Source organism: Odocoileus virginianus, chromosome 27, assembly GCF_023699985.2.
Source record: "Odocoileus virginianus isolate 20LAN1187 ecotype Illinois chromosome 27, Ovbor_1.2, whole genome shotgun sequence".
Lineage (NCBI taxonomy): Eukaryota > Metazoa > Chordata > Mammalia > Artiodactyla > Cervidae > Odocoileus > Odocoileus virginianus.
The window spans coordinates 1,251,388-1,275,434 of NC_069700.1; the positions used below are offsets into that span (position 1 = coordinate 1,251,388).

Here is a 24,047-nt window from a genome sequence, read left to right on the forward strand (position 1 = left end):
TTTTTTGAAGTTTTTGCTGGTCTATGGAATACAAAACTTCAAGTCTTAATAACTGAAGGTGTTGTTATAGAGAAGTTGTAAATACTTTATAATTAATATGTAATTCATGAATATTCGCATAGAAACCAAGGGGCATGTTTTCGTAGAAGACATGAATGAAGATATACAGAGAAGTAAGCTTTTGATATAAGTTTGACCACCATTATTGCTGTATACTACTTCATTACTAGCTCTCTGTCAAACTCAGATCCCATCCCAGCCCCCCTTTTATTTTTTTAAAGCTTTTTTTTTTTTTTTGCCATGCCATGCATCATGTGGGATCTTAGTTCCCTGGCCAGGGATTGAACCTGTGCCCCCTGCATTGGAGGCAAGGAGTCTTAACCCCTGGACCACCAGGGGAGACCCCACCCCCTTTTGTAAAGCAACCCTTGTGGCTCCCATTTCCACTGTGGGAGGGCAGGTCAGGGCCCCTCCATAGCCACACACTTGTCTGCAATGACTTCATCCTGGTGGAGTGGACAGCCTTCATTTAGCGTCCATCATAGTCCACCCTTGTTAGAAAACCGTTCTCATTCATCATCAGAAAATGCCCTTTTCCTCGCTTTGAAGCTCTCCCCCACCTTACAGATGGTTCATTAGAACCCTACTGTTCCTGGGCGGCTTTGCCGGGCTCCCCCGCTGTCAGCCTCACCGCGAGCCAAGGGCGGCCTCTTTATTCTTGCCCTCTCCCCTGAATCACTGTGCCGTCTTTCAGTGAATGACAGGTTTTCTCCTCCACCATGCGGTTATTGGGTTTCCTTAATAGCCTCATGCGGAGGGGCTTTATTGAAGGAGTTTTCATTTGGCCTTGATAGATTATAGTCACCATGTTCCCCTAATCTCTTCTTGAAAATCTTTTAGAGGAAGGACTCCCCCTGTCAGAGACACTTAAGCTGAAATGGCTTTTCTTTTTTTTAAATTCTTTTTCTCTACCCAAATATTTACTTAGGTGTCTCTTGACAGTGAAGCAGAAGGCAGCTGGTCACAGTCAGGACCCACCACACATTGAACTCGGATAACAGTTGGTTACTGGGGGACGGACTGGGGCTTGGAGACCATTTAAAGCAAGCCAAGTCTCTGTTTTCTGTGGCACTGAGCCTGTCAGAGAATTAGTTCTTGCTTCCCAGGTGACACTGGTGGTAAAGAACCCGCCTGCCAGTGCAGGAGACATAAGAGATCCAGGTTCAATCCCTGGATTGGGAAGACCCCTGGAGGAGGACATGGCAACCCACTCCATTATTCTTGCCTGGAGAATCCCATGGACAGAGGAGCCTGGTGGGCTACAGTCCATGGGGTCGCACAGGGTTGGACACGACTGGAGCGACTTAGCACACACACACGACGGCCTCTTAGCCTGAGGTCCCAGCACTGACCCTGGCTACTGCTCTTGACCTCGGGGAGCTCTCAGCACTTACTGCCCGGGGCTGAGGGTTGCTGCACGTCTGGTTTCCCCACTGGCCAGTCAGCGCCTTGAAGGTTGCTCCTTCTTCCTTGTGCCTCGTCCTGTCTCTCGCCCAGGGTCCTGCGCCGAGGAGCCGTCGGTGGATGAGGCACTCAGATGCACCCTTGTTCTCCAAACGTCTGCCCGTCAAGGATGGCAGTGCACAGTGTCAAGAACATGGTGGGCCATCGTCCACTTTTCACTCCCAGAGCTGTTTCTCCTGCCCCAGGCTTCCCAAGGAGGGCAAGGCTGGACTGCAAGGCAGAGGCCAGCTGTGACTCGATCACAGAAAACTTAACATACAGAATTATGACATGTAACACAGGGAACTGGGTGGTGAGGGGCTGGCAAGTAAGAAGAGAACCCTGGAGAACATGGAAGTAACAGATCCAGGAGCCTCGGCCACCCCCAGTCTGGGGCTGGGCCCCCAAAGGAGACCCCCAGCCCCTACCACCACCCACCCCTGGCCCCAGCTATGGCTCCCTGGATGGTGTAGTGGTTTCATGTTGATGGAATTGCTGGATGTCTACACTCTGGAAGTGACTGGATATCTGCTTTCTGGGGAGCCAGGAGAAGCTGTTTTGGGGAAGGTGTCTTGCAGGAAGCCCTGTGCTGTGACATTGCCTAAGAGGGGTGCTGGGGGAGACAGTCAGGGGCCTGGGGAGCAGGGTGGGGCTGCTTGCACGGCAGGGCGAGGCCCAAGGTTCTAGCACGAAGCCCCTCGCAACATCCCAGTGACCTCTACTGCTGAGCTTAACACCACGCCAGCTGGCAAAGGACAAATGCTTCAAGAGCCCAACTCAGTTTTCACAGAGCAGTCAATGATGGACTGACTTGTTGAGAGGCAATGAATTGATAACTGGCAGAGTCAGCTTGCTCCCTCTCCTGAGTGTCTAGAAGGCTTCAGGGAGGCAGGCTGTTATTCACCCAACACAGGAGTGGCTGGGTCAAGTCACATTTAAGGAGGCAAAACCATTTGTCCTTGATGCTGGCTCAGGATTTCTGAGTATAATTTCAGTAGTGGAGAAGTCCTCCAGTTACTGGCCCTTAGTATATGGAATGTATGAAGGACGGAGGGTGGTTTGAAGGGTCAAAGCTCATGTACCTGCACCAACACAGCATCCAGAGAGGATCAGATGAGGTCTTCTATCTCACTCCTCCAGGGTCTCAGGACAGTCATTGCCATGTCTGTTCCCCACTTGCCTTTGGAGACCAGGAGGGGCCTCACTCGGTTTTACTGAATCTACATAATTACAGTAACAGTATTTTTTGTACCAGCTCAAGTGTTGTGCGGAGAAAGCAGAAATATTTCCACAGTGATATCATGCTCTTTCACAGTAGACTTCACACCTCGCTAGAAACCACATTTCTTGGCCTGCTGCACATTCCTGAGAGCTATTGTGTGGCTGGTGGTGGAATTTCATGTTCTCAGCTCGGTGGGTGCAGGTAGCTGGGGACAGGAGGGGCTGACCTCCGAGGGGCCAGCAGCCCCTGGCACTCATGTCCCATCAGACTGCACAGCCAGACGCCCGAGTCTGCCCTTGGAAAGGTGAAGGGTGACACCTGCTATTTAGCTAGTAGCATGCCTTTTCCTGGATACTTTAAATATCCTCTCTGAGGCTTTGCCCTGGAATCTGTTTTCTAGTGTCATGCTCTTGACTCAGCCTGGAGTAGGTCTCAGTGAAGTCATAAACTTGTCCATGTGAGTGGGTTTGGAAGGTAAAATAGAGTTTTCTTCAACTAGATGTGTCATCTAAACACTGTTGTTTTTCATCATGTTGTTGTTCAGACGCTAAGTTCTGTCCAGCTCTTTGTGACCCCTTGGACTGCAGCATGCCAGGCTCCCCTGTCTTCCTCTATAACCTGGAGTTTGCTCAACTTGTGTCCGTCTCATCCTCTTCTCATCAGCTGGCCCAAATGTTGGAGCTTTGGCTTCAGCATCCGTCCTTCCAGTGAATATTCAGGGTTTTCAGCTTTATTGAAACTTTCTACAATGTTGTATTCGATTGATAGCATTTCATCAGAGAAGGGTTTTCTGACTTCCTTCTTTTACCATTTGAGACTGATGAGAGATTTGGACAACCTCCACAAATACACATGTACTTTGTATATAGTCTAAGGGGTATTGTAGGCCTCTGGATTGGATGGTGAAATTAGAAGTCAGTGTCCAAGGAGCCATTTCAGTCTCCATGTTGCTAATTTCCAGCCTGAGTCTGTAGCAAGTTAGAAAAAACCTGTTTTCTATTCTCATAAAAATTCTCTCTTCCTACTTCTGCTGTTTCTGTAATATTTCTCTTGGACTATGTTGCTGGGCTGGGACTGTGTTTGGTGGTGGATTTCATGGACAGACTAGTTAGAGTTAACTTAGCCGTAGGTGGGCAGAGAATGCGCCTAACTTTGGAATGACCAGGTGTTAGCTGTAGGGTTGATTTGAGGACCGAGTTGAAGTCAGGAGTTAAGGGTCAGAGCCTGCCTAGGACTGGAGGGTAGGATGAGTATATTTGGGGGACGCCAAAGGGACAATTTCTGTGCAAATCTGAGAGCCTCTGTCGTGGGGCATGGAACATTCCAGACCCAGAAAATGGAAGTACTATGTTTAGAAAGCTGGTGAGGCCCTGGTGATTGGACTCAGGTACAGAGTTGAGAGTATCTTGTAGGAAGCAGGTCTTACTGCTCATCCGAGAAAAGGTGACTCCTGGAGGCCTATTACATGTTGGGGTTCAGTCTTTTGTCATACGTGTTAAAGTTCATGACCCAGGCTTAAAACAGGGAAGGGTTATATCAGACAAATGGAACATGGAGCAAACAACTCTCCTAAAAGGATCTTGAGTGAGAGACGGATTTTCCGAGGGAATTTGGGCTTCTACCTCCAGGGTGATCTCAGTGTTTTTAGGACAGGAACCCTTAGACGAGGTGAAAGACTCCTCAGTCGAGTTGGCCCAGCTCTTTCACCTTTCCAGTGCAGAGAGAACCCTATGGTAGTGATGATGTCTCACCCTGGGGGAATTTGGCATTGTGTCCATGTAGAATATGTATCCATCGAGTTGAAGTAGTGGTGTAAATTATTCTTATTTGAAGTACAGTGCCTTAAATATAATTTTAACATCTAATTGTTAATGTTGACTCCATTATGTGTTAATATAGGCTATAGTCTTTATTAAATAACCAGCAATAAATTCATCCATAAAATAACAATACAGCCAATAATGATTTTTTGTTGAAAGGTTCCACCAGCACTCGGAATCCACAACCAACCACAACACCACTGAAGACGTAGGGGTCATTTCCTTCTTGTACATTGTGTGATTTCAGCTTTTCAAACTTGTTCCAGGGCTTTCAGGTGTTGCCTATTTGCATAAATCACAATTTTGCAGATGAGCAGAACCAATAGGGTGTGTGTGTGTGTAGAGATAGAGAGATGACATGAGATGATTAATTATAAGGAAGTGGCTCACTTGCTCTTGGAGGCAGAGAAGTCTAGGCCAAGGAGAACCAACGGGAAAGCTTCAGTCTGAATCCAAGTCTGAAGGCAGGAGGAGACCAGTGTCCCAGCTCTGAGATAGGCAGGCAGAGGGAAAGAATTCTTTCTTAGCCTTTATTCTATTCAGGTCTTCAGCAGATGGAATGAAGCCCACTCACTCGGGGAGGGCCGTCTGCTGTGTTCCGTCAGCTGATTCAGATGTTAATCTTATCTAGAAACAGGCTCATGGAAACACCCAGAAATAATGTTTAACCAAATACCTGGTGACCCTGTGGCCCAGATAAGTGGACACAGAATGAACCGTCATGTTCCTGGTCGGCCTGTCTCTGTAGTGGACGCTGAGCGCCTCCGGGAAATCCTGATAACTCCTCAGCTGTGTTCTATGGATGCCCCATTTCCGAAACTCCTTGTACACTTAGTCAATTGCTAGAAAATGCATGAAAGTGTGCTTATACACGAGAGTGTCAGAAGTGTGCAGTCACGCACTTTCCCCCTTCAGGGCTGAGGCGAGGACCTGTGCTTGCGGATCGTGTCTCTCGGAGCCCATCTGTGGGCCTCGGCATCAGGCACGGGAAGTGTTCCTGGGAGCAGTGCCTGTCACCCGAAAACGACACCAGTGTAGGGGAGTCCAGTCCTGACCCTGCACCTTGCTGTCTGCGGCCTGAGACGAGCTCTTGGGCCACTCTGTGCCTCGTTTCCTTCACCGTCCTCTGTGGACACGGGACTGCTCCTGACTGTGGTTGGAGCGCCCGAGTCCGCCGTGCTCAGCGGATGTCTGCCCCCCACCCCCATATTTGTCCTAAACATAGATGCTGGTTAAGTGTTCCTCTGCCTGCGTATCATCAGCATGAATCAGTAATCTCGTGGGACCTACTTTTTAGGTCTGATGTGCTTTCTGTTTTTAAGCCACTGCCGTCTTTTCTATGGACTCGTTAGTCATGTCTTATGTCACCTTCCTCGAGGGGAGGCGGTAGAATTTAGACGGAGCCTTGCTTGGTCCTGTTACGTTTCACCTGCTGCTGACATCAGGAAGGAGCTGTCTAGCCTCCTGAGGAGGAGAACGCAGTCTCCTTCCCTGCGTTATCTGTCACATGGCTGGGGAAGATGATGATGGGAGAGCACGATTTTTGTCGGCCCCACGATGGGTGAAGTTTTCTCCTCTGTTAGATGATGGTTGTCATGAGAACTGGTTCATGCCGGGACAGGGTGTTTTTTGTTGTTATCATTGTTGTTTTCTGCCTCAATGCATCCAGACATCTAAGCTCTCGTTTAGTTTGTAGGTGACTTCCCTGCTTTGATGTCTCGAAGTCCCTGATGTGTTCTCTGTATAGCCCAGAGCTTGGAGAATATTAATGTACCTAATCTTCCTAAGGACATTAGCACCCCACTCCAGCGTTCTGGCCTGGAGAATCCCATGGACAGAGGAGCCTGGCGGGCTGCAGTCCACGAGTCGCCCGGAGTCGGACACGACCGAGCACACACACGCTTCTCCCACTGGAGCCCCTAGGAGCGGCCGAGAGAGAAAAGCGCCGACAGATCCCCTCCTCGAGACCTGTCCGAGCCCACCGTCCTTTGATGATGAAGCCCCAGGGGGCGGGGCCGCTCGCTGCTGGCGCTCACGACGTTTCTGCGGGGCCAGCCTCCCACGTGCCAGGGGCATGCCTCCAAGGAGGCCAACGCCGCGCCGTGGCAGGCTCTTCCGAGGCTGGTGTCTTGGGAACACGCGTCCGCCAGGAGCCGAACCGCCTCTCGGATGGGTTCAGCCTAAATCGTCGCTCATGGAGGCTGGAGTGAGGGGCGGTTTGGAAAGACCGCGTCGCCCAGGGCGGACCTGAGTTTGCGCGTGGAGGTCTAGGGTGGGGGCTCCTAGAAAGCTTGGGCGGAAGCCACCTGGAGCTTTGGCTTCCTATTCTCCGGGCGTCCCGCAGCCAGTGCTGGGTCCGGCTGCCTGGCGGAAGTAGCTTCTCCACCTCCAAGGTGTTTTTGTAGCCTGCTTCGCCGCAGACGTTGACGGTTCCGCGTCTGTTCCCGTTACCGCCCGGGCACCAGCCTGGCGGCCGGGAGAGGGCGCCAGGCAGCTGGGGAAGGTGCTGCCTGCCCTCCGCGGGGCCCAGCCTCGCCGCGTCCCCTCCCCCGCGCTGTTCCAAACCTTGATTAATCGGCATGTGGTGTGTCGCCAGAAATCCGGGGGATGACAAACCCTATTCAGTATCAGTTAGCTAGAGCAGGAACGGACTTCCCACAGACACCCCAGGACGGAGCTGTACTTGACGGGGCCCTTTTACTCACGAGTTTCCCAAATAATGAAGATCTCGCTCAGGGCCCAGTTGTTTAAAGAAATTAAAAACTGTGGAAATTAGCAGCCGAAATCCACTTGGATGAGCCTGCTATCCCTTTAATACGTCTGTCTGTTCATCTCACTAAGACATCCCAATCCTCCCTCTACAGTGATTTGAATACTTAATATTTGCTGAGATGCTTAAGTTGGATTTGAATAGCGTAATTGAATTTTTCCTGCTGCATTCAGGGGACAGGAAGGCTTGGGAGTCCCTATGGCAAGATATGTGAACGTGCTTATTTTTAGAAGTGATTCTTACTTATTCCTCCATCCGTGAGCCGAGAATTAATAAGCAGTGGGGCTGCCAGGTAGAGGAGACTGTAGTCATCAGAATCCCGGCTTTATCTGTCACTCTCCGGGTGAATGGCCTGTGCCTGGGACTCAGCTGGCCTGGTCCGTGTTGGGTTTGGGTTGAGTGTGAAGCCCCTCCTAAACAGGACTGTTGTAAGGTCCTGGCCTTCCTGGACAGCTTAGCAAGAGAGGCAGGTAAACTGGATGGTCCACACCGTCCAGTCAGCATCGGGAGAGAGACATGGCCACGGCGCAGAAGGAAACCTGTGTCCCTGGAGTAGTCATAGAGGGCTTGCATAGCGTCTTAGAGAGGAGCTTGAAACTCTCCAGGAGGGGCGGGCGCGGTGCTCCAGGGAGCCCAGCAATAGACAGGAAGGTGGGCGGACCGGGCTGTGAGGAGTCCTGGAGCCGGTGGGGAGGGGAGGGGAGGGGAGGGGAGGGGAGGGAGGGGGGGAGGGGAGGGGAGGGGAGGGGAGGGGAGGGGAGGGGAGGGGAGGGGAGGGGAGGGGTGGGGTGGAGGGGGAGGGGTGGGGTGGGGTGGGAGGGAGGTTCAAGCGTGAGGGGATATATGCATACCTACGGCTGATTCATGTTGATGTATGGCAGAAGGCAACACAGTATTGTAAAGCAATTATCCTCCAATTAAAAATAAATTTAAAAAAGCCAGTGCAAAAAAAGAGATGTCATCGGTTTAGCGGTTTAGAAAAATCTGCCAGATAGCTGGTGGAAATGGAGCAGGGTAGGGCAAGACTGGTCTTGGGGAGACTAGGTTATTTATAATCATCTAAGAACCAAGGTGGCTCAAAGCCCCCAAAACAGCTGGACAGCAGATCGGAAAGGGGAGACTCGAGGGGCAATGTGGGATTTACTGGGCTTGGTGGCTGCATGCGGGGAAGTGAAGGAAAAGGAAAAACAGCTGAAAAGGACGCCTGGGCTGCCGTCTTGGGACCATTCCCAGAGTCAGGAGTGTTTGGGGTGGGGTCCGGAGAGCTGGTGGACTTGGGACATGTTTGGGCGGAGGTTCTGCTGGTGCGCGTGTCCAGCGGGCTGGTTTGTGGGGGGGGTGGAGATGCAGACGCAGGCGCCATCGCGGGTGGTGGCTTGGCTGCGCCCATCTCGGGCAGAGTCTGCACAGCAAGACTGGTACAAGCTGAGAAGGAGGCCTGCGGAGTAGAAAAACTTAACGACCAGGGGGAAGGAGAGGAAGCTGTGAAGAGAACGACGGAAGCTCGGCCAGTCTGACTGCGATGGGAAGGGCGGGCGCAGCAGGAGACATCTTGTTGGTCTTGCAGGCCGTTGTGTGAAGAGGATGGACCACGCGTACTGAGCAGAGAGAGCCAGGCACAGGTCAAAGGTCCTGGAGACGGGGTGGGGGGGTTTCCAGGTGAGAGCGTTGAGGACGGTGTCACTGCGGGGCATTAGTGACACCTGCAGCCGTCAGGAGAGGCTGTGCGTTTCATTTTCTCGGCTTTTAATTGAAGGTGGGCCTGAAGAGCCAGTTTCTTTCCTCTCTGTGGCGTGGGGCCAGCCCCCAGCCTGTTTCCTGGGCTCAGGCACCGCAGCAGGAGAGGTGGGGTGGTCTCCTCGGCACCACGGTCAAGCTGTGCTCTTGGGCATCCCACGTGCCTAGCACATCCTCCTTGGGGGTTTCCTTGAGGGCCCTTGCATGTTCAGAGCCCCCCGCCACACGGGGACTCCTTGAATTCGGGTGTTATTTTGGTTATTCTATGTTCTGTCATCCTTCAGAGCTTCGTACAATGAGCAACATGAGTCACCCATGTCTCTTCCTCCTGGAGGGTTTCTCCTGACCACCCCTGGGTTTGAGCAGCGCCTCTTCCTCTTTCCCACCTGCGTGAGGATTATTGCTCTGTCTAAGCTCTCGAAGCTTTTCTTTTCTCATTTCTCCTGCCTTTTTTCCTTTGCTTTTTGTCCTTCCTTGGATGAGGAGGGCAGGCTGAGATACCCCATGTCAAGCACTGGTGTTGTGATAGGAGCCACAGGGTCACCAGCCTCCCTATGCCTGGCGCTGCCCTCGACCTCCACGTGGCCTCCACCACCCGGCGCCTCCTTGTTATGGGGGCAGCATCGTCATAGCTCACGCGAGGTTCCAGAGCGGGCCTCCTCAAATAACCCAGCACACTGAAGCAAGTGTGCATTGGAAGATGCTCAAAAAACAAAGTTTTAATTTTCATTCTTTGAAGGACTGATTGGCCCTTGTGCAACAATAATGATTTACTTGGGATAAACCATCACTGTTTCATAGAAGGTGCCCACCGCCGCATCACCGTGTCAAGCCACCACTGTGCCTCTCTGCTCAAGCCTTCTGTCCACTCCTTCATCCCATCCGTCTGACCATAGGCCCTCTGACTGCCAAGCCAAGCTGATGGTCATGTGTATGCTGTCAGGGAAATAAGTGGAGCCCAGAAGATGGGATCAGAGCTTGGGTTTCAGTTCACGCTTCATCACTTGCTGTGTACCAATGGCCGGTTAACTTCTCAAAATCTCAAGTTTCTTATATGAGGAATGGGGGAAAGAACAGGATTGTGAGAATTAAATGAACCCCTCAAGTGAAAAGGTAAGCCTGCAGTAAGGTAGCAAATTAGTAAACGAGCAATAACTGTTAGCCAATAGCAGTCCACGCCGCAGCAGCAAAGTCACTTGTAGGGTCCTTGCATCTGCCCAGGAATTCAGGGAGGCGGGATGGGGATGGGGGATATTTGCATTAATATGTAAGGTGGACTGTATGGATTAAACCAGTGATCAATGCATAATTTTAAATGGTTGAATAGAAAAATGGCTGCCTTGGGAACCACAGAGCAGCCCTAGATAGCTGCCTGGAATTTTGCTGTCATTCAAGCCCATTTATCCTTGGCCACCCATTGGATTTTGTATAGATGTATGTTATTCTTCTGACCATTTGCCTTTTTATTTGTGTTTTAAATGTATGTTTAAAATCTGGGCAATTTTGCAAAATCCTTTTGGCTTTCTAAATTTCAAATATAATTGGCTTTTGCACTCCATTTTTATTCTTAAGCCTGATTAGAATTAATTTTTTGCACCTATTCTTTTCTCATTTGTGAACTACCTGCCCTGGCTTCTGTAAGCAGTTCTAGTAGCGGTGGAATTTGTATTCTGGGTCACTGAGGCTTCTGCAAGGACACTTAAAAGAATGTCAGAGAAATAGAAGAAATCCTAGTGGAAAAACAAATGGCACAGCCTATTTTGTGCAGCTAATGGAAATCTAATTTAGTTTTATTGCCAGTGGATGTCTCTCAAACAGAAAGCTAAGTGAAAGGCAGCCACTTCAAGGCCCCTGGAATCAAGGGTGAGACGAGTGGTTTAGTCCCTGCGTGGTGATCGCTTGGCTAAGTGATCTCAGCTTCCCTGGGTCTTCACCTCTCCAGAGTCCGTTTCCTTATTTGAGACTGGCTTGGCTGCTGTCTCATGCCCCTTCCAGCTCCAGTGTTACATTTACTCTAGAAATAAGAGCTGACTTGTTTACATGTTTGTTTCTCCTGTGCTGTATTATGCTGATGTTATCATGAATTACTGCTTTTCCTTCTTGCAGAATTTTCCAAACTTTAGTCTTTATTGTGTGTTATGAGTATTTTCTTTGTTCTACCTATATATTGCAGACACTATAGATATTAGTTTTTAAAAAGTAGTAAAATATTAATGTGATTCCAAAAGTCAGAACTGTATAAACAATCTTACTTAAAAAAGGGTCCCTCCTGTCTCTGCCCCCTTCCCACCACCTCCTCTTCACTCCACCGTGTTTCCCAGTTCTTTTCATTCTGCAGCCTGTTCCATTCCGCTTTCTAGTAGGCAGTCAGTCTCATTTCTATTTCATCATTCCTATGTTGCTTATTTTTGTTTTATGCAAATGAACAGGTTCATTATATAGATATTATATATATTCACTTATATAGAATATATTTATTTAAATATATTTTGGCCACACCAAGTGGCCTGTGGGATCTTAGTTCCCCAATCAGGGATCAAACCTGGACCCTCAGAAGTGAAAGCGCAGAGTCCTAACAACTGGACTGCCAGGGAATTCTCAGATTCATGTATATTGTATTATTTTCTCTTCTTTCTTACATGAAAAGTACCATAGTAAGATTGCTTTTTCCACATAGTGGGGCTTGAGAATCATTACATGTCATTTCAGAGTGGTCATCCTCATATTTTAATTAATGTTATGTCTCTTAAGTACTCCACTGTATGGATCAGTCAGTTCGGTGGAGCAGTCATTTCAGTCGCTTGGTCGTGTCCGACTCTTTGTGACCCTCGTGGACTGCAGCACGCCAGGCCTCCCTGCCCATCATCAACTCCCAGTTGCTGAAACTCACGTCCATCGAGTAGGTGATGCCATCCAACCATCTCATCTTCTGTCGTCCCCTTCTCCTCCTGCCCTCAATCTTTCCCATCATCAGGGTCTTTTCCAGTGAGTCAATTCTTCCATCAGCTGGCCAAAGTACTGAAGTCCTGTATGGATAGACCATAGTGTATTTAACCTCTCTCTCTTTTTTTGTGTGGGCATTTCTTTGTTTTTCAGTACTTGGCAAATTTAAATAATGCTATAGTGAAAACCTTGTTATGTATATATTAATTCTGGAGGTGTATTCAGGGTAAATAGCCAGAAATAGAAGAACTAGGTCAGGAGATGAATGCAAATGTAGTTTTGCTGGATATTGCCAAATTTACCTCCAAAATGGTCCCACCAGTTTTCACTTTCATCAGCAGTGTGTGAGTTCATCTTTTCCCAAGCCTCACCAAAAGAATGTTGTCTTGCTTTTTAATTTCCACCAATGCAATAGTTGAAAAACAATGTGTCATTGTTGTTTTATTTTGCATTCCTCTGTCTGAATACCTTTTCACAGGTTAAAGGGTCATTTTCTTTCTTTCTTTCTTTTTTTTTTTTTTTGGTGAATTATCTGTTCATTATTTCTCCCATTTTTCTATGGAGTTTTCGGCCATTAAGCCAATGAGTTTATTCCACTGGCACTCTCTCTTCTTCTACTTTTGGGTTACACTATTTCTATTTTGTCGTGACATATAGAAAAAAGAGTTCACTAATAAGAAATTCCCTATGCTCTTGTATGTTAAAGCTTTTACTGTAGATTTAGTACTGAAAGCCCAGCGTTGCTGAGTATAAAATTCTTGGTCCATGTGTTTGTGTTGTTGTTGAGTTGTTTGAATATGTGGCCTCACTGTTACCTTGTTCGTACGCTCTTTTGGAAGTTTGATGCTAAGCCAGTGGCTTTGCCTTTCTAAGACCTTTGATCTTTTTGCCTGGAGACCTTGAGGATTTTTTCATCATTGAGGGCTAATACTTCTGCTAGGATATGTCTTTTATGTGGTTCTTCAGGTACCATTTTACCTGGTTCACAGTTATTCTGCTCCACTGTTTTGTTTTTCCTCTTTCACCGACTCCAGTTATATAAATGTTATTTCTCCTTTGCCTGTCTTCCATTTCTGCTACCCTCTCTCTGATTCTTCTTTATCTCTGTCATTTTCTTGGCTATTTCCTTGTTTTTCTTCAGGTCTTCTCACTAAGTCTTCATTGAATCCATTATTCCTTGTGTGTCTTGTAATTTAGAGTTTAGTTCTGAAATGATTTTTTTTCCTTCTGTTTCTTTCTTGACTTCACAATTCTCTGTTTTTTGTTCATGTTTGTTCTAAACATCAAGCAATTATTTATATCACCAAATGCTCGTTTGAGCACATTAAGTTTCATTTTCAAGTATCATCTTATACTTTGCTTCTGCTTCTTGGTTTTCTTTTTTTGGGGCAGAGAGCCATCATTTGAGCTGTTTTGAATGGTTTCTAAATTTTAAAAATTCTTTTGTGGTGATTTTCTACAGTTCTGTAGAATTACTTCTGTTCCTTTTTGTGGGTTTTTGATTGTAGAGACGGCTTTGCAGCTCTCTGGTGCCCTCTTCTGTGAGTGTAGCAAAGTGCAGAATCTTCAGTGGAATTTTTTTAGAGGGAGGTTTTGTGAAGCCCTAGACTTTCTCTTTTGTTTCTTTTACGCCTCCCTACCTAGTGGCCAAAAAAAATCTTTTACTTTCTTTTGCCTCTTTCTCTTCCATTGTAGCCATGCCTCTCGAAAGCCATAGTTTCAAATTGAGCAAACATTTGGCTCCCTTTTCTGTGGGGTCTGATCAGATCCACCAGGACACTCTCAGGATTTGAACACGTGCTCCGTCTGGTGCTGGCGCTAGGTCGCCTGGTTCCTCACCAGTTCCCGTCTTCTCTCCCCCTCCTCTCCTTGTGCTTCTTACCTCCGTCTTCAGTCAGTCTCCCTACCAGGCGAAGACCTGCTTTGTTGTTAAGGACGGGAGCACTTTATTTAGTGGTTAAGCAGCTTCGGACTGATGACAGCTGTGATTAGTGGTTGGTGATTGTGAAGGCAATGTATTTAGTCACTGCAATGTGCCAGGGATTCTGTGCTTCTGCATTATTTTATTTAATTATCATAAAGTCTCTTTTCATCCCCACTTTTTGAACCGTTACCTGAGGCTTAGCTCCTGTATCACTTTTTGGAATTTGAAAGTCTCTCAGTCGTGTCCAACTCTTTGCGACCCCATGGACTATACCTGTCCATAGACTTCTCCAGGCCAGAATACTGGAGTGGGCAGCCATTCCCTTCTCCAGGGGATCTTTCCAACCCAGGGATTTGAACCCAGGTCTCCCACGTTGCAGGCAGTTCTTTACCAGCTGAGCTACCAGCAAACCTAAATTTTTTGTAGCTTATTGGACAGTAAATGGCAGAAACACGTTTCCAGCCTTGTCCTGGCCTTTGGGGTCACAGGGCAACAAGTCCAGGGTGCATCCAGCCTCAGAGGGCTTCACGGGACTTCATACCTAGGCTGTCCCTTCTCACCTGGTCTCAGGTCATGTTGTAAGGGTGGTGAAAACCTGGTTCACTGGTATTTCCAGTAGTACGGAGGGTCATGTGTCTTGTAAGGAAATGGCATGTGAGTAAGTTGGTGCAAAAGGAAAAGAGGCGATCAGCGTGATCAGAATGGTGTCTTTAATTTCCTAAAGACTGTCCATTACATGTGGCACCGGGCCTTGTTCAACACTGATACCAAATGAATGTCAATTTCAGTATGTTCACTGATGACTTACTGAGTTTCATTTCCACATTGTGGTTTTTGATGTAGACTGGTGAAGATACTGTTTTTATTTATTTGCATTATTCCTCTTGGTTTACAGTTATTTGCTGGCATAAAAGATGGAGAGAACCTGCAGCTTTTTGAACAGAGTTCCCGCTCTGCCCATAAACAAGAGACACATACCCTGGAAGCCACGAAGCTCGTCGAGTTTGACCTTAAGCAAACACTTACCCAGCTTATGACACATATCTTTGGAGATGGTAGGTACTAAATGCCTTTGTCTTTGGGGGCTTAAATATTCAGCAGTTATCATCTTCCTTAAATTATTAAGCCTACTTGTGTCTAGAGTTTTTGGTCTAAGTTGTAGTTAATGGTTTCGGTCCTTAGTGAGATAGAGCTTATGGGTTTCTTGGTTCATTCCATGTGAGGAGCAGGAGGATATGAAAATGGAATTAGCTGGAGAAAGAAAAATGATTACAGCTTTTGATAAGAATGGTAATGAATTGAGATCAGTCTCATCAATGGAGAGGAAGTGAGCAGGCTGATTAATGTCGGAATATTAATATATTATCATTGGTCAGCCTTGATCGATGGGGCAGGATTTTTAACTGTGTGAGTGGGCCCAGAGGAAGATTTTACATTCTGACATGCTGATTACCAGTGTCAGCAGCAAAATACCAACAGTTTCCTGGGGGGAGAACAGTGTTTTTAAGATGTGGATTCTCACTTTAATCACTTGCCCTTCATTCTTTCTCTAAGAAATTTTAGTTTCCCTTTCCCCTCCAACTCTTCTCTGATTTACTTGAGATGGTATTTTTGTTTGTTTGTATAAAGATGTAAAGAAGAGGGGCGATTTTTCCTTAATTACGACCTACTGTTTAGAAAAGATTCTATTTGTCAATAACTTTATTGCCGTCTGTGCCGGGTTTTGCTGCTGCGCGGGCTCCCTCGGGTTGCGGTGCGCGCCGGCTCCTCTGTGGCCGGGACCTCTCCTGTGTGGGGCCCAGGCTCTCGGGCTCAGCTGCTCCCATGGCAGGTGGCACCTTCCCAGATCAGGGATCAAACCCACGTGTCCTACAGGGGCAGGCGGATTCCTTGTCGCCGAGCCACCAGGGAAACCCCCTGGGATCTACGTTTTTAAAATGTTTAGAAAACAGAAGCTCTGCATGGTTAGGATCCTCTTTTATTCTCATACTCTTGTGAGCTTTTTCAAAGAACAAGTTCTTTATCGAAGTGTGATTGACAAAAAGTAAACTATGTATATCTAGAGTGTATAATTAATCAGCTAAGTTTATATACAATAAACAGCATATTTACACAGTCTTATAAGTCTCGATGTTTGTGTACACCAGTGAAACCACTAGTAGCATCCAGCTAATCAGTGGGTCCATTGCCCCCAGGTCTCCGCTGGCGCCTGGCAGACCCTCCTTCTTGCATTTCCTATGTCTCCACCCCGGCAGCCAGTGATCTTTCTGTCCCTGCCGTTTGCTTCACTCCTTCTGGATGTATATAGATGAATCCTGTGATGTGTGTTCTCCCCACCCCTCCTGCTGGCATATTTCACTTAGTACGATTATTTGCAGATTGATCCGTGTTGTAGCATAATGTCAGTAGTTCATTCCTTTTTTCTTGATGAGCAGTGTTCCATTCTGTAGTTCATCTGTCCATCCATTGAGAGACATTTGGGTTGTCTCCAGTTTTTTGCGGTTACAGGTAAATCTCTGCATATTCATGTACACGTCTTTGTCTGGACCGATGCCTTCATTTCTTTTCGTTAAGTACGAAGGAGTACAATGGTTGTGTCTTTTGGCAGGTGAATTTTAACTTTCTTAGAAGCCGCTGAACTGTCCTGTAGTATATGAAAACTCCTTGTGCTCTGAGGCAGCCAGGCATTTAAATTTTAGCCATTCCAATAGGACAGTAGTGATTTGTCAAATAAACATTCGGCTATATAAATAACTCTTCCAAATAAACAAGGAAAAATCAACCTGTGAGAGAAATGGGTGATCATGAAGGCAACAGATGATGTGGTTATTAATAGAATGACTCTTGAGTGTGTGAAGAGATGCTCACTCTGATTAGTAACCAGGAGAAGCAAATGAAAACTACCTGACCTATCCTTTGTCATTCTTCATATGTGAAAAAACTGAAAAATCCAACAGCTGTATGTGTTGACATAGATATAAAAAAATAGTCTATAGTACACAGTCTTGGCCTTATTCAGGTATCTGCAATACTCTCTTTCTGGGGAACTTGACCACTTACTCACTACTCTTACGTGCCTCATTTTTCCTACCTCTAGATTTCCCTACTTCTGTGTGAACTCAAATATGTGTTTAAAAAGATTCCTATTATGATTTATTAAGCCTCTGCTTCCCTGTTATTTCAAGGTTTCTTCGAATATCTTGACTGTTCATGTACTATTTAAGAACCCACTAACAACCCCATATATTGTTTATATACATATATATTTTTTTAAAAGTACATCAATTTCATGCTAGTGTCTTTTTCTAGGAGGCAGAGAGTGGGTATTACGGAGAAGGTCCAAATCAGGCTTTCAAGTGTGTTCATGGGGTTCTACTAAAACAAAAAAGATATGAAGTTAAATATGACAAAGTGTGATGATTTGATAAAATTAAATAGCGAGTGTGTAGATGTTTACTGTTTGCTATTTCTGTCTCTTTGGACTATTTCATGTTAAAATGGTATAATGTAATTGTGAGGCAGGTTTCAGGAAGAGATTGCTGATGCAAAAATCTTATTATAGCCAACTTCTCTTTACTTTCATGATATAAGATAGGAATTGTGATATTTTTAGCAGTAATATAATCCAGTTAAGACTGGAATACTATAGGGAGATGGATTGTGCTATTCAGGGCATTTTCGAGGCAAGTAATGGTAAAAGAATTCTAACATCTCCTTGGATACAAGAAGATACAGCCAGTCCATCCTAAAGGAAATCGGCCCTGAATTGCAAGGACTGATGTGAAGCTGAAGCTCCAATACTTTGGTCAGCTGATGTGAAGAACTGACTCACTGGAAAAGACCCTGATTCTGGGAAGGATTGAAGGCGGGAGGAGAAGGGAACAACAGGATGAGATGGTTGGATGGCATCACCGACTCAATGGACATGAGTTTGAGCAAGCTCCGGGAGGTGGTGAAGGACGGGGAAGCCTGGCGTGCTGCATGCAGTGCATGGAGTTGCAAAGAGTTGGACACGACTGAGCGACTGAACAGCATCAGTTCTAACATTTTAGGGAGACAGTAGTCTGTCTCAAGTCGCTTTACAAGGAAACCCAGGATCATCTCAGTTTTTCTGTTGTCACCCTGTGAAGAAAATTGGTTTTAAGCCCTCCTTATTTATGTCTCGCTACACATTTCTATCATCGGATGACCCCCCCATTTGTGAGATTTATTGCTGTTGTTTATTTGCTAAGTTTTGTCTGACTCTTTGCGACCCCTTGGACTGTAGTCCGCCAAGCTCCTCTGTCCATGGGATTTCCCAGCAAAAATACGGGAGTAGGTTGCCATTTCCTTCTCCAGGGGATCTTCCCAGCCCAACCCAGGGACTGGACCTGTGTCTCCTGGACTGAGCAGGTGGATCCGGGTTCTTGACCGCTGAGCCACCAAGGAAACCCCTCGTGAGGTGCAGAAGCCCCCCTGCAGTTCCACGGGTGACCGAGTGGTTCTGACGTGGCAGAGAGCTTCCTCTCTCTGACAGCTGGCATTTGTGTTTCTCCTTCTTCTTTATTATTTTTCATTCCTTTGCCCCCCTCCCCTTGCTTACTCTCCCGGCCCCTCCACGTGGAAAATCCTCACTTATCCTCTGATGTCACCAGCAGTGAAATCCTCCTTGGTGTCCTCCAGCCAGGAACCCTGCTGGAGTCTGTGCTGAACTCTGGGGAGCTGCCTCTTCTGCGCTCCTCTGAGCGCCCTCAGGTGGGTTTCACTTTGCTGGATTTCCACCATGCTGCGGGCGTCACAGTATTGGGTACATGAGACAGTCCCAGTCTTCGAGCAGCTGAGAGTGTGACGTCCTCTCCCGGGGAGGCCTGAGTGTCACGGCAACACACAGGAAAGGCGGCTCCTCTGGATCCGGCCGGGAGAGCTCCCAGTGGGGGTCTGAGCTGCCGTACTCACTGAGAGCCGGCATCGAGCTGGACCACGCAGGACTGCAAAGGAAAAATCTCATGGCCAGCTGGAGATGGCTGCATGGAACCAGAAAAATTACATTTAAGTTCTCTTTCCTCCACTTGCTCCAAAATCTTGGTCATTTAGTGCTTTAGGTCCTAGTATTTTTAAAGCTCAAGATAATAAATAGTATAGTTTCCCATGAGAATAAAGTGAGATAACATATGTGAACAGTGCCCTTTAAGAAGATATTAAATGCATGTGTAAATATGAAAAAAAGAAATAAGGAAGGGCAGGCAAATGAAGGCAATCAAAACGGGGCCAATCAAAGAACAATGGTTGCGTTGGCCTGTCTTTGTTTTGCCTAGTGAGGTGAGATGTGACTTTGTGCCAGACAACAGTGCAACAGTTCAGACTGGCACTGATGGCGCCCTAAGAGTCCTTCTGGGCTCCAGCAAGTAATGACACAGGCATACACACTGCTAGACCATGTATATGTTATGAAGATGTTCCCAGGGGTCCTGAGGATATGCATTCCTCTGAACGTAGTCTTGAACCTTCCTTTGTCTCATTATTCTTTACATTTATATGTGAACAGCTTTCAAAACTGAGCATTGAGGTGAAAGTGTCCAGGTAGCTGTTTTCCTTATGAAAGACCTTTCCTGCAGTATATGAGTTTCCTCATACGCCTCTCATGCCCGTGGCCAAGAATTAAGGATCTCAAGTTTTGAAACAGCAGTGAAGTTGTAGCATCTCTATTGCAGGCAAACGTTTGCTTTATTTTTAAAATGCTACCAGCTTAGACTTTTAGGTTTTAGATTTCAGTACAGATCGGAGTTACTATTTCATAAATCTTCAAACTTACTTTTTTGTTCATGAGACCAGAGTCAACAGAATAGTGGAGTGGCAGTAAAGTAAAGTATCCACCTGCCCAGAGACGTCTTGTTCCCAGCACTAAAGTCGGTCTGTGAAAAAGCCTTTTCTTTTCTTTTTCTCTTCTTCCAGCCATTAACCCCATTCACACAGTCCTTAACCCCATTCACACAGTCACTAAACACCCCAAAAATCCTCCCGCACGCCTCATCCGCCCAGCCTTGCCCAGCCCCGTGCACCCTTGTGGGGTATCACTGACGGGGTGTTGGGGCGTTTGTAGCATCCACTGATATGCTTCTCGGGGGAGGGGAGGTGCCCCCGCCAGGCTCACGCTGTGAACTTGAAGGGTGAGGGGCCGTGTTACAGGCGGCAGGCTGTGTGCCCTCACGGCGCTCAGGTGGGTGAATGTTCACAGCGCCCTGGGACCTGGCTGAAGGCACGTGCCATGCTCTGACTTCACACGTTTCAGAAGGGGGTCACTGAGTTGTTCTTTTTGGGGTAGGGGTCCTAGTTGCTGAGAAACATTTCAGTAAGCCTTCTGGGTACAAGCCGTCTGGACGACTTTTAGAGCAGCAGTCGCCAGCCTTTTTAGTACCGGGGATGGGTTTCATGGAAGACAGTTTTCCCACAGACTGGGCAGGGGCGGGGGATGGTTTGGGGATGATTCAAGTGCATCACATCTATTGCACATTTTATTTCTAATCTAATGCCGCCACTCATCTGACGGGGGGTCCCGATCCTCACCTGGAGGTTGGGGACCCCTGGTTTAGAGTAATAATAGCCGTAGTAGTGATGATGACAGGAAGCGATGGTAGGTAACAGCGTCAGCTGCTGCATTAAGCTCTCACAAGGACTTTCTTTGTTCTGACCTGCATCTGTTACATAGGTGTGATTGTGATCTAGTTTTCAGGTTTGGGAACCCAGACTCGGAGCAATGGAGTACCAAGTAACCACATGGCTCCAGAGTAACCTGAGGCCTCGTTTGAGCCTCCTTGGGTTTTCCTGGCGGCTCAGACGGTCAAGAATCTGCTTGCAATGCAGGAGGTCCAAGTTTGATCCCTGAGTTGGGGGGATCCCTTGGAGAAGGGAATAGCTACCCACTCAAGTATTCTTGCCTGGAGAATCCCGTGGACAGAGGAGCCTAGTGGGCTACAGTCCATGGGGTCGCAAAGAGTTGGACACGACTGAGTGATTGACACTTTCACTTTGAGTCCCGTAATTTTGACTTCGAGCCTGTGTCAGATGTTAGCTCTTTTGAAAGGAGAGAAAGAAGTCATTTCAATAATATTTCTGACACTGATGTTTCTAAAAGCCATGATGTTAAAAAAAAACTGGGGCCTCCTCCTGCGTGTTGCCCCGCCTCTGCCTCTGACTCTCCTGTGGCTGCTCTGGATAAAGCCCCGCCCTTGACAGCATATTCAGGTACATTTCAGGTACCAAAGGTCACCGAGAAACCTCAGATGCAGTCCTCCTTTAACCAGCTGATGACCAGGAACTGCGTGGGCAGGCCTCAGAATTATTCAGCAACTCTTTTTTTATTTGTTTTTATGGTCCAAGTTTTTTACTCTTTTAAATTATTAGTGTTGTATTCCTTTGTTCTTGAAAAGCAAAATTAAAAATTACAGCACACTATTTCCTTGTGGCAATTTGTTGTTATTACAGCTGCTTTAGTTTCAGGGTTGGTTTTTTTTCCCCTACTTGCCAAAGCGGTTGATTATTTTCTGCTAACATTTCAATTGCACCAGCATCCTAAGGCTGTTACAAGAGAGGTTATCCGTTTAGAATTGGAAAGAGAGAAAATAACCTATAGACAGCTTTTACGCTTATGGAATTCACTGACATTTTTTAACATTGCTAAATTGTTTCCCTCCATCTTGTACTGTCTGTAGCAGATGGTTTCTTTAAGAGCAGCTCAGGTGGGATGGAGGATTCCTCACATTTTGGTCTCACTTTTTGTCCTTCAGGGCGTCCAGCCCGTCCGTCTCCCTGCTGAAGGCTGACATTTCCCTGTAGGAAGCACAGGCCTCTGGGCACGGTTTAGATGAACGCCTCTGAACGAGAGATGGACTGTGATCCCCTGCTGCTGGCTAGATGCGTTGCTGTGGGCGAGTCATGTGTCTTTCTGAGCCGAGCAGGCTTGGCGTTGTCTGAGAGATGCGCTCCCCACTGCCCGTCCTGGGACCCAGCTGTGGGCAAGTCATGTCTGTCTCAGAGCAGCTGCGGAGGTGGGAAGGCTCCTCGCCCACGGGCGAGCCCTTCCCAGGGCCGTCGGCATCCAAAGGCTAGCTGTGGCCGGAACTTGACAGCCCAGCCGTTTGGCCCCCACCCCCCACCCCGTCCCCTCCCCTGCCTCCCCCAGCTTGCCCCACCCTCCGCTTCCTCACCCCACTCCCCAGTTCTCAGGGGCTGCACACCGGCCCCAGGCCCCGAGCTCTCCAGACCTTCAGTCCAGCAGAGGTTTGGGGGCCATCAGATGCACTCAGCCCAATCTCACCCCCGGGGCTCGGCTCTCTCCAAGCGCCTCAGAGCCGCAGCCCCAGGCTGTGCTGGGTGACTTCAGTCCCCCTCTCTTGCCAGCAGGGAGCCCCTGCCGTCCCAGCGTCTGACCGCAGGCCTCTGGCCTTGCTCGGATACCAAGCCAGCAGCGCATGTTCCTGCAGGTGGCGAGCTGGCGTCTTCTCCCGGATTGCGGAGCCCGAGCCCAGCAGCGCGGAGCTTTGCCCTCTCTGACCCCCTGCTTTTCGAGCCTGTTTCTGGCCGGGGGAAGTGTTCCTCTCATCTTTGATCACAGCCTGGCCTTTGCGGTTTTCTCTGTCATGCCTGTCGTGGTGCGTCGGGAGCAGGGGGCTGGCAGTGCGCTCTTGGCTGGGGGCGCTTGGCCTGGAAGCCGAGCGGAGTCCGTCTCCACGGTCTGCCCAGGGGAGGGCGGCGGAGGGCTGTGCCACCCCCTGTCTGGAGCAGAATTCTCATCTCGGCGTTTTCTGACTGTAAACGTCAAGATGTGTAAGCCGGCCCAACTCCTGCATCTGTGGGAGATGAATATGCCGTGTTCACGGCTGCCTGTCCTCAGCATAAAGGCTGAACTGAAGGAGGCCTATGAACCATCTCGTGTAGCACCGCAGTAAGTAAGCAATGGACATCAATGACCTCAGCGTACCCTTTAGGAATGTTTCTTTTTCTTCATATTTTTATGAAAACCCGAGAGAGAGTTTAGATCATGGTCTGGTTTGCAATGACATGCCTGTCAAAAATCACCCATTGAGTATTTAAGTTTTTTACACACTTACCCTAGTAGATTGTTATCAGAACTCTGCGAGATGAATGCTGTTCTTATTTTGACAAAGACTGAGGCAGGGAGAACTCAAGGAACTTGCCTGAGGCCCCTCGGCTTGCAGTGGTGGAGCTGGGTTTGGTCACGTGTCTGTGGTCACTCTCTCTGCACACGGGGAACTTACCCACGTCTCTGGGGCCAGACATGGAGGGTGGGGCGTGGGCCTCCGTGTCTCTGTGTGAGAGAAGCGTGGTGTGCGATCACGTGTGGTGTTTCTGTGTAAGAAAGGAGGGAAACAAGAGGTGCACGCCTGTGTTTGCTCACGTCTGTTAATAAAAAGGAAACCCTGTGAGTTTACCCACAGGGATTCAAGGGGTGGAGGAGCCAGGAACCGGTATGCTAGTGAGGCTTGTAAACAATGCCCTATTTTTATTTCAGTTTGATTGATGTAACTGACATAGAACATTGTATTAGTATATGATGTAATGATTGTATATAGGTATATATTAAGGATCGCCACGGTAAGTTTACTTAACACCGGTCACCTGACAAACTTCGAATTTTTTCACTCACGGCCTGTTTATACAAGGAAATGTATTCTTTTCACAGTGTTTCAATTTTGAACCCTGTGAATATATTACTTACTCAAAAAATTTTTTAAGAAAGAGCAGAGATATCTGCTCTCTAATAAGAGGAGAGCAGTATTGGGAAATGTGAGAAAAGGCCTGTTCACTGCTTGGTACGGATTCAGTTTAAAGGGCCATAGGGGTGATTTAGATGTCGTTTGCTTTTATAGAAACTAGCAGAATGACCTGTTTTCCTGTGCGTGCATGCTAAGTCACTTCAGTCATGTCCAACTGTTTGCAACTCAGTGAACTCAGTATAGGCCATCAGGCTCCTCTGTCCATGGGGTTCTCCAGGCAAGAATACCGGAGTGGGCTGCCATTCCCTTCTCCAGGGAAATCTTCCCGACCCAGGGATCAAACTTGCATCTCATGCATGTCTTGTGTCTCCTGCATTGGCAGGCGGGTTCTTCACCGCTAGCCCACCTGGGAAGC

At 47.7% G+C, this 24,047-nt stretch overlaps 1 protein-coding gene across 6 annotated transcripts in view; it reads left to right on the plus strand.

Moving 5' to 3' along the window:
• Window positions 1-24,047, plus strand: part of FARS2 (phenylalanyl-tRNA synthetase 2, mitochondrial) — a 312,626-nt gene that overhangs the window by 57,769 nt on the left and 230,810 nt on the right. For all 6 annotated transcript variants that reach the window (XM_070456993.1, XM_070456990.1, XM_070456989.1 and 3 more), the window contains one exon: window positions 14,815-14,974. In XM_070456993.1, coding sequence (XP_070313094.1) covers window positions 14,815-14,974 — 160 coding nt within the window. The remainder of the gene's footprint in view (window positions 1-14,814; window positions 14,975-24,047) is intronic.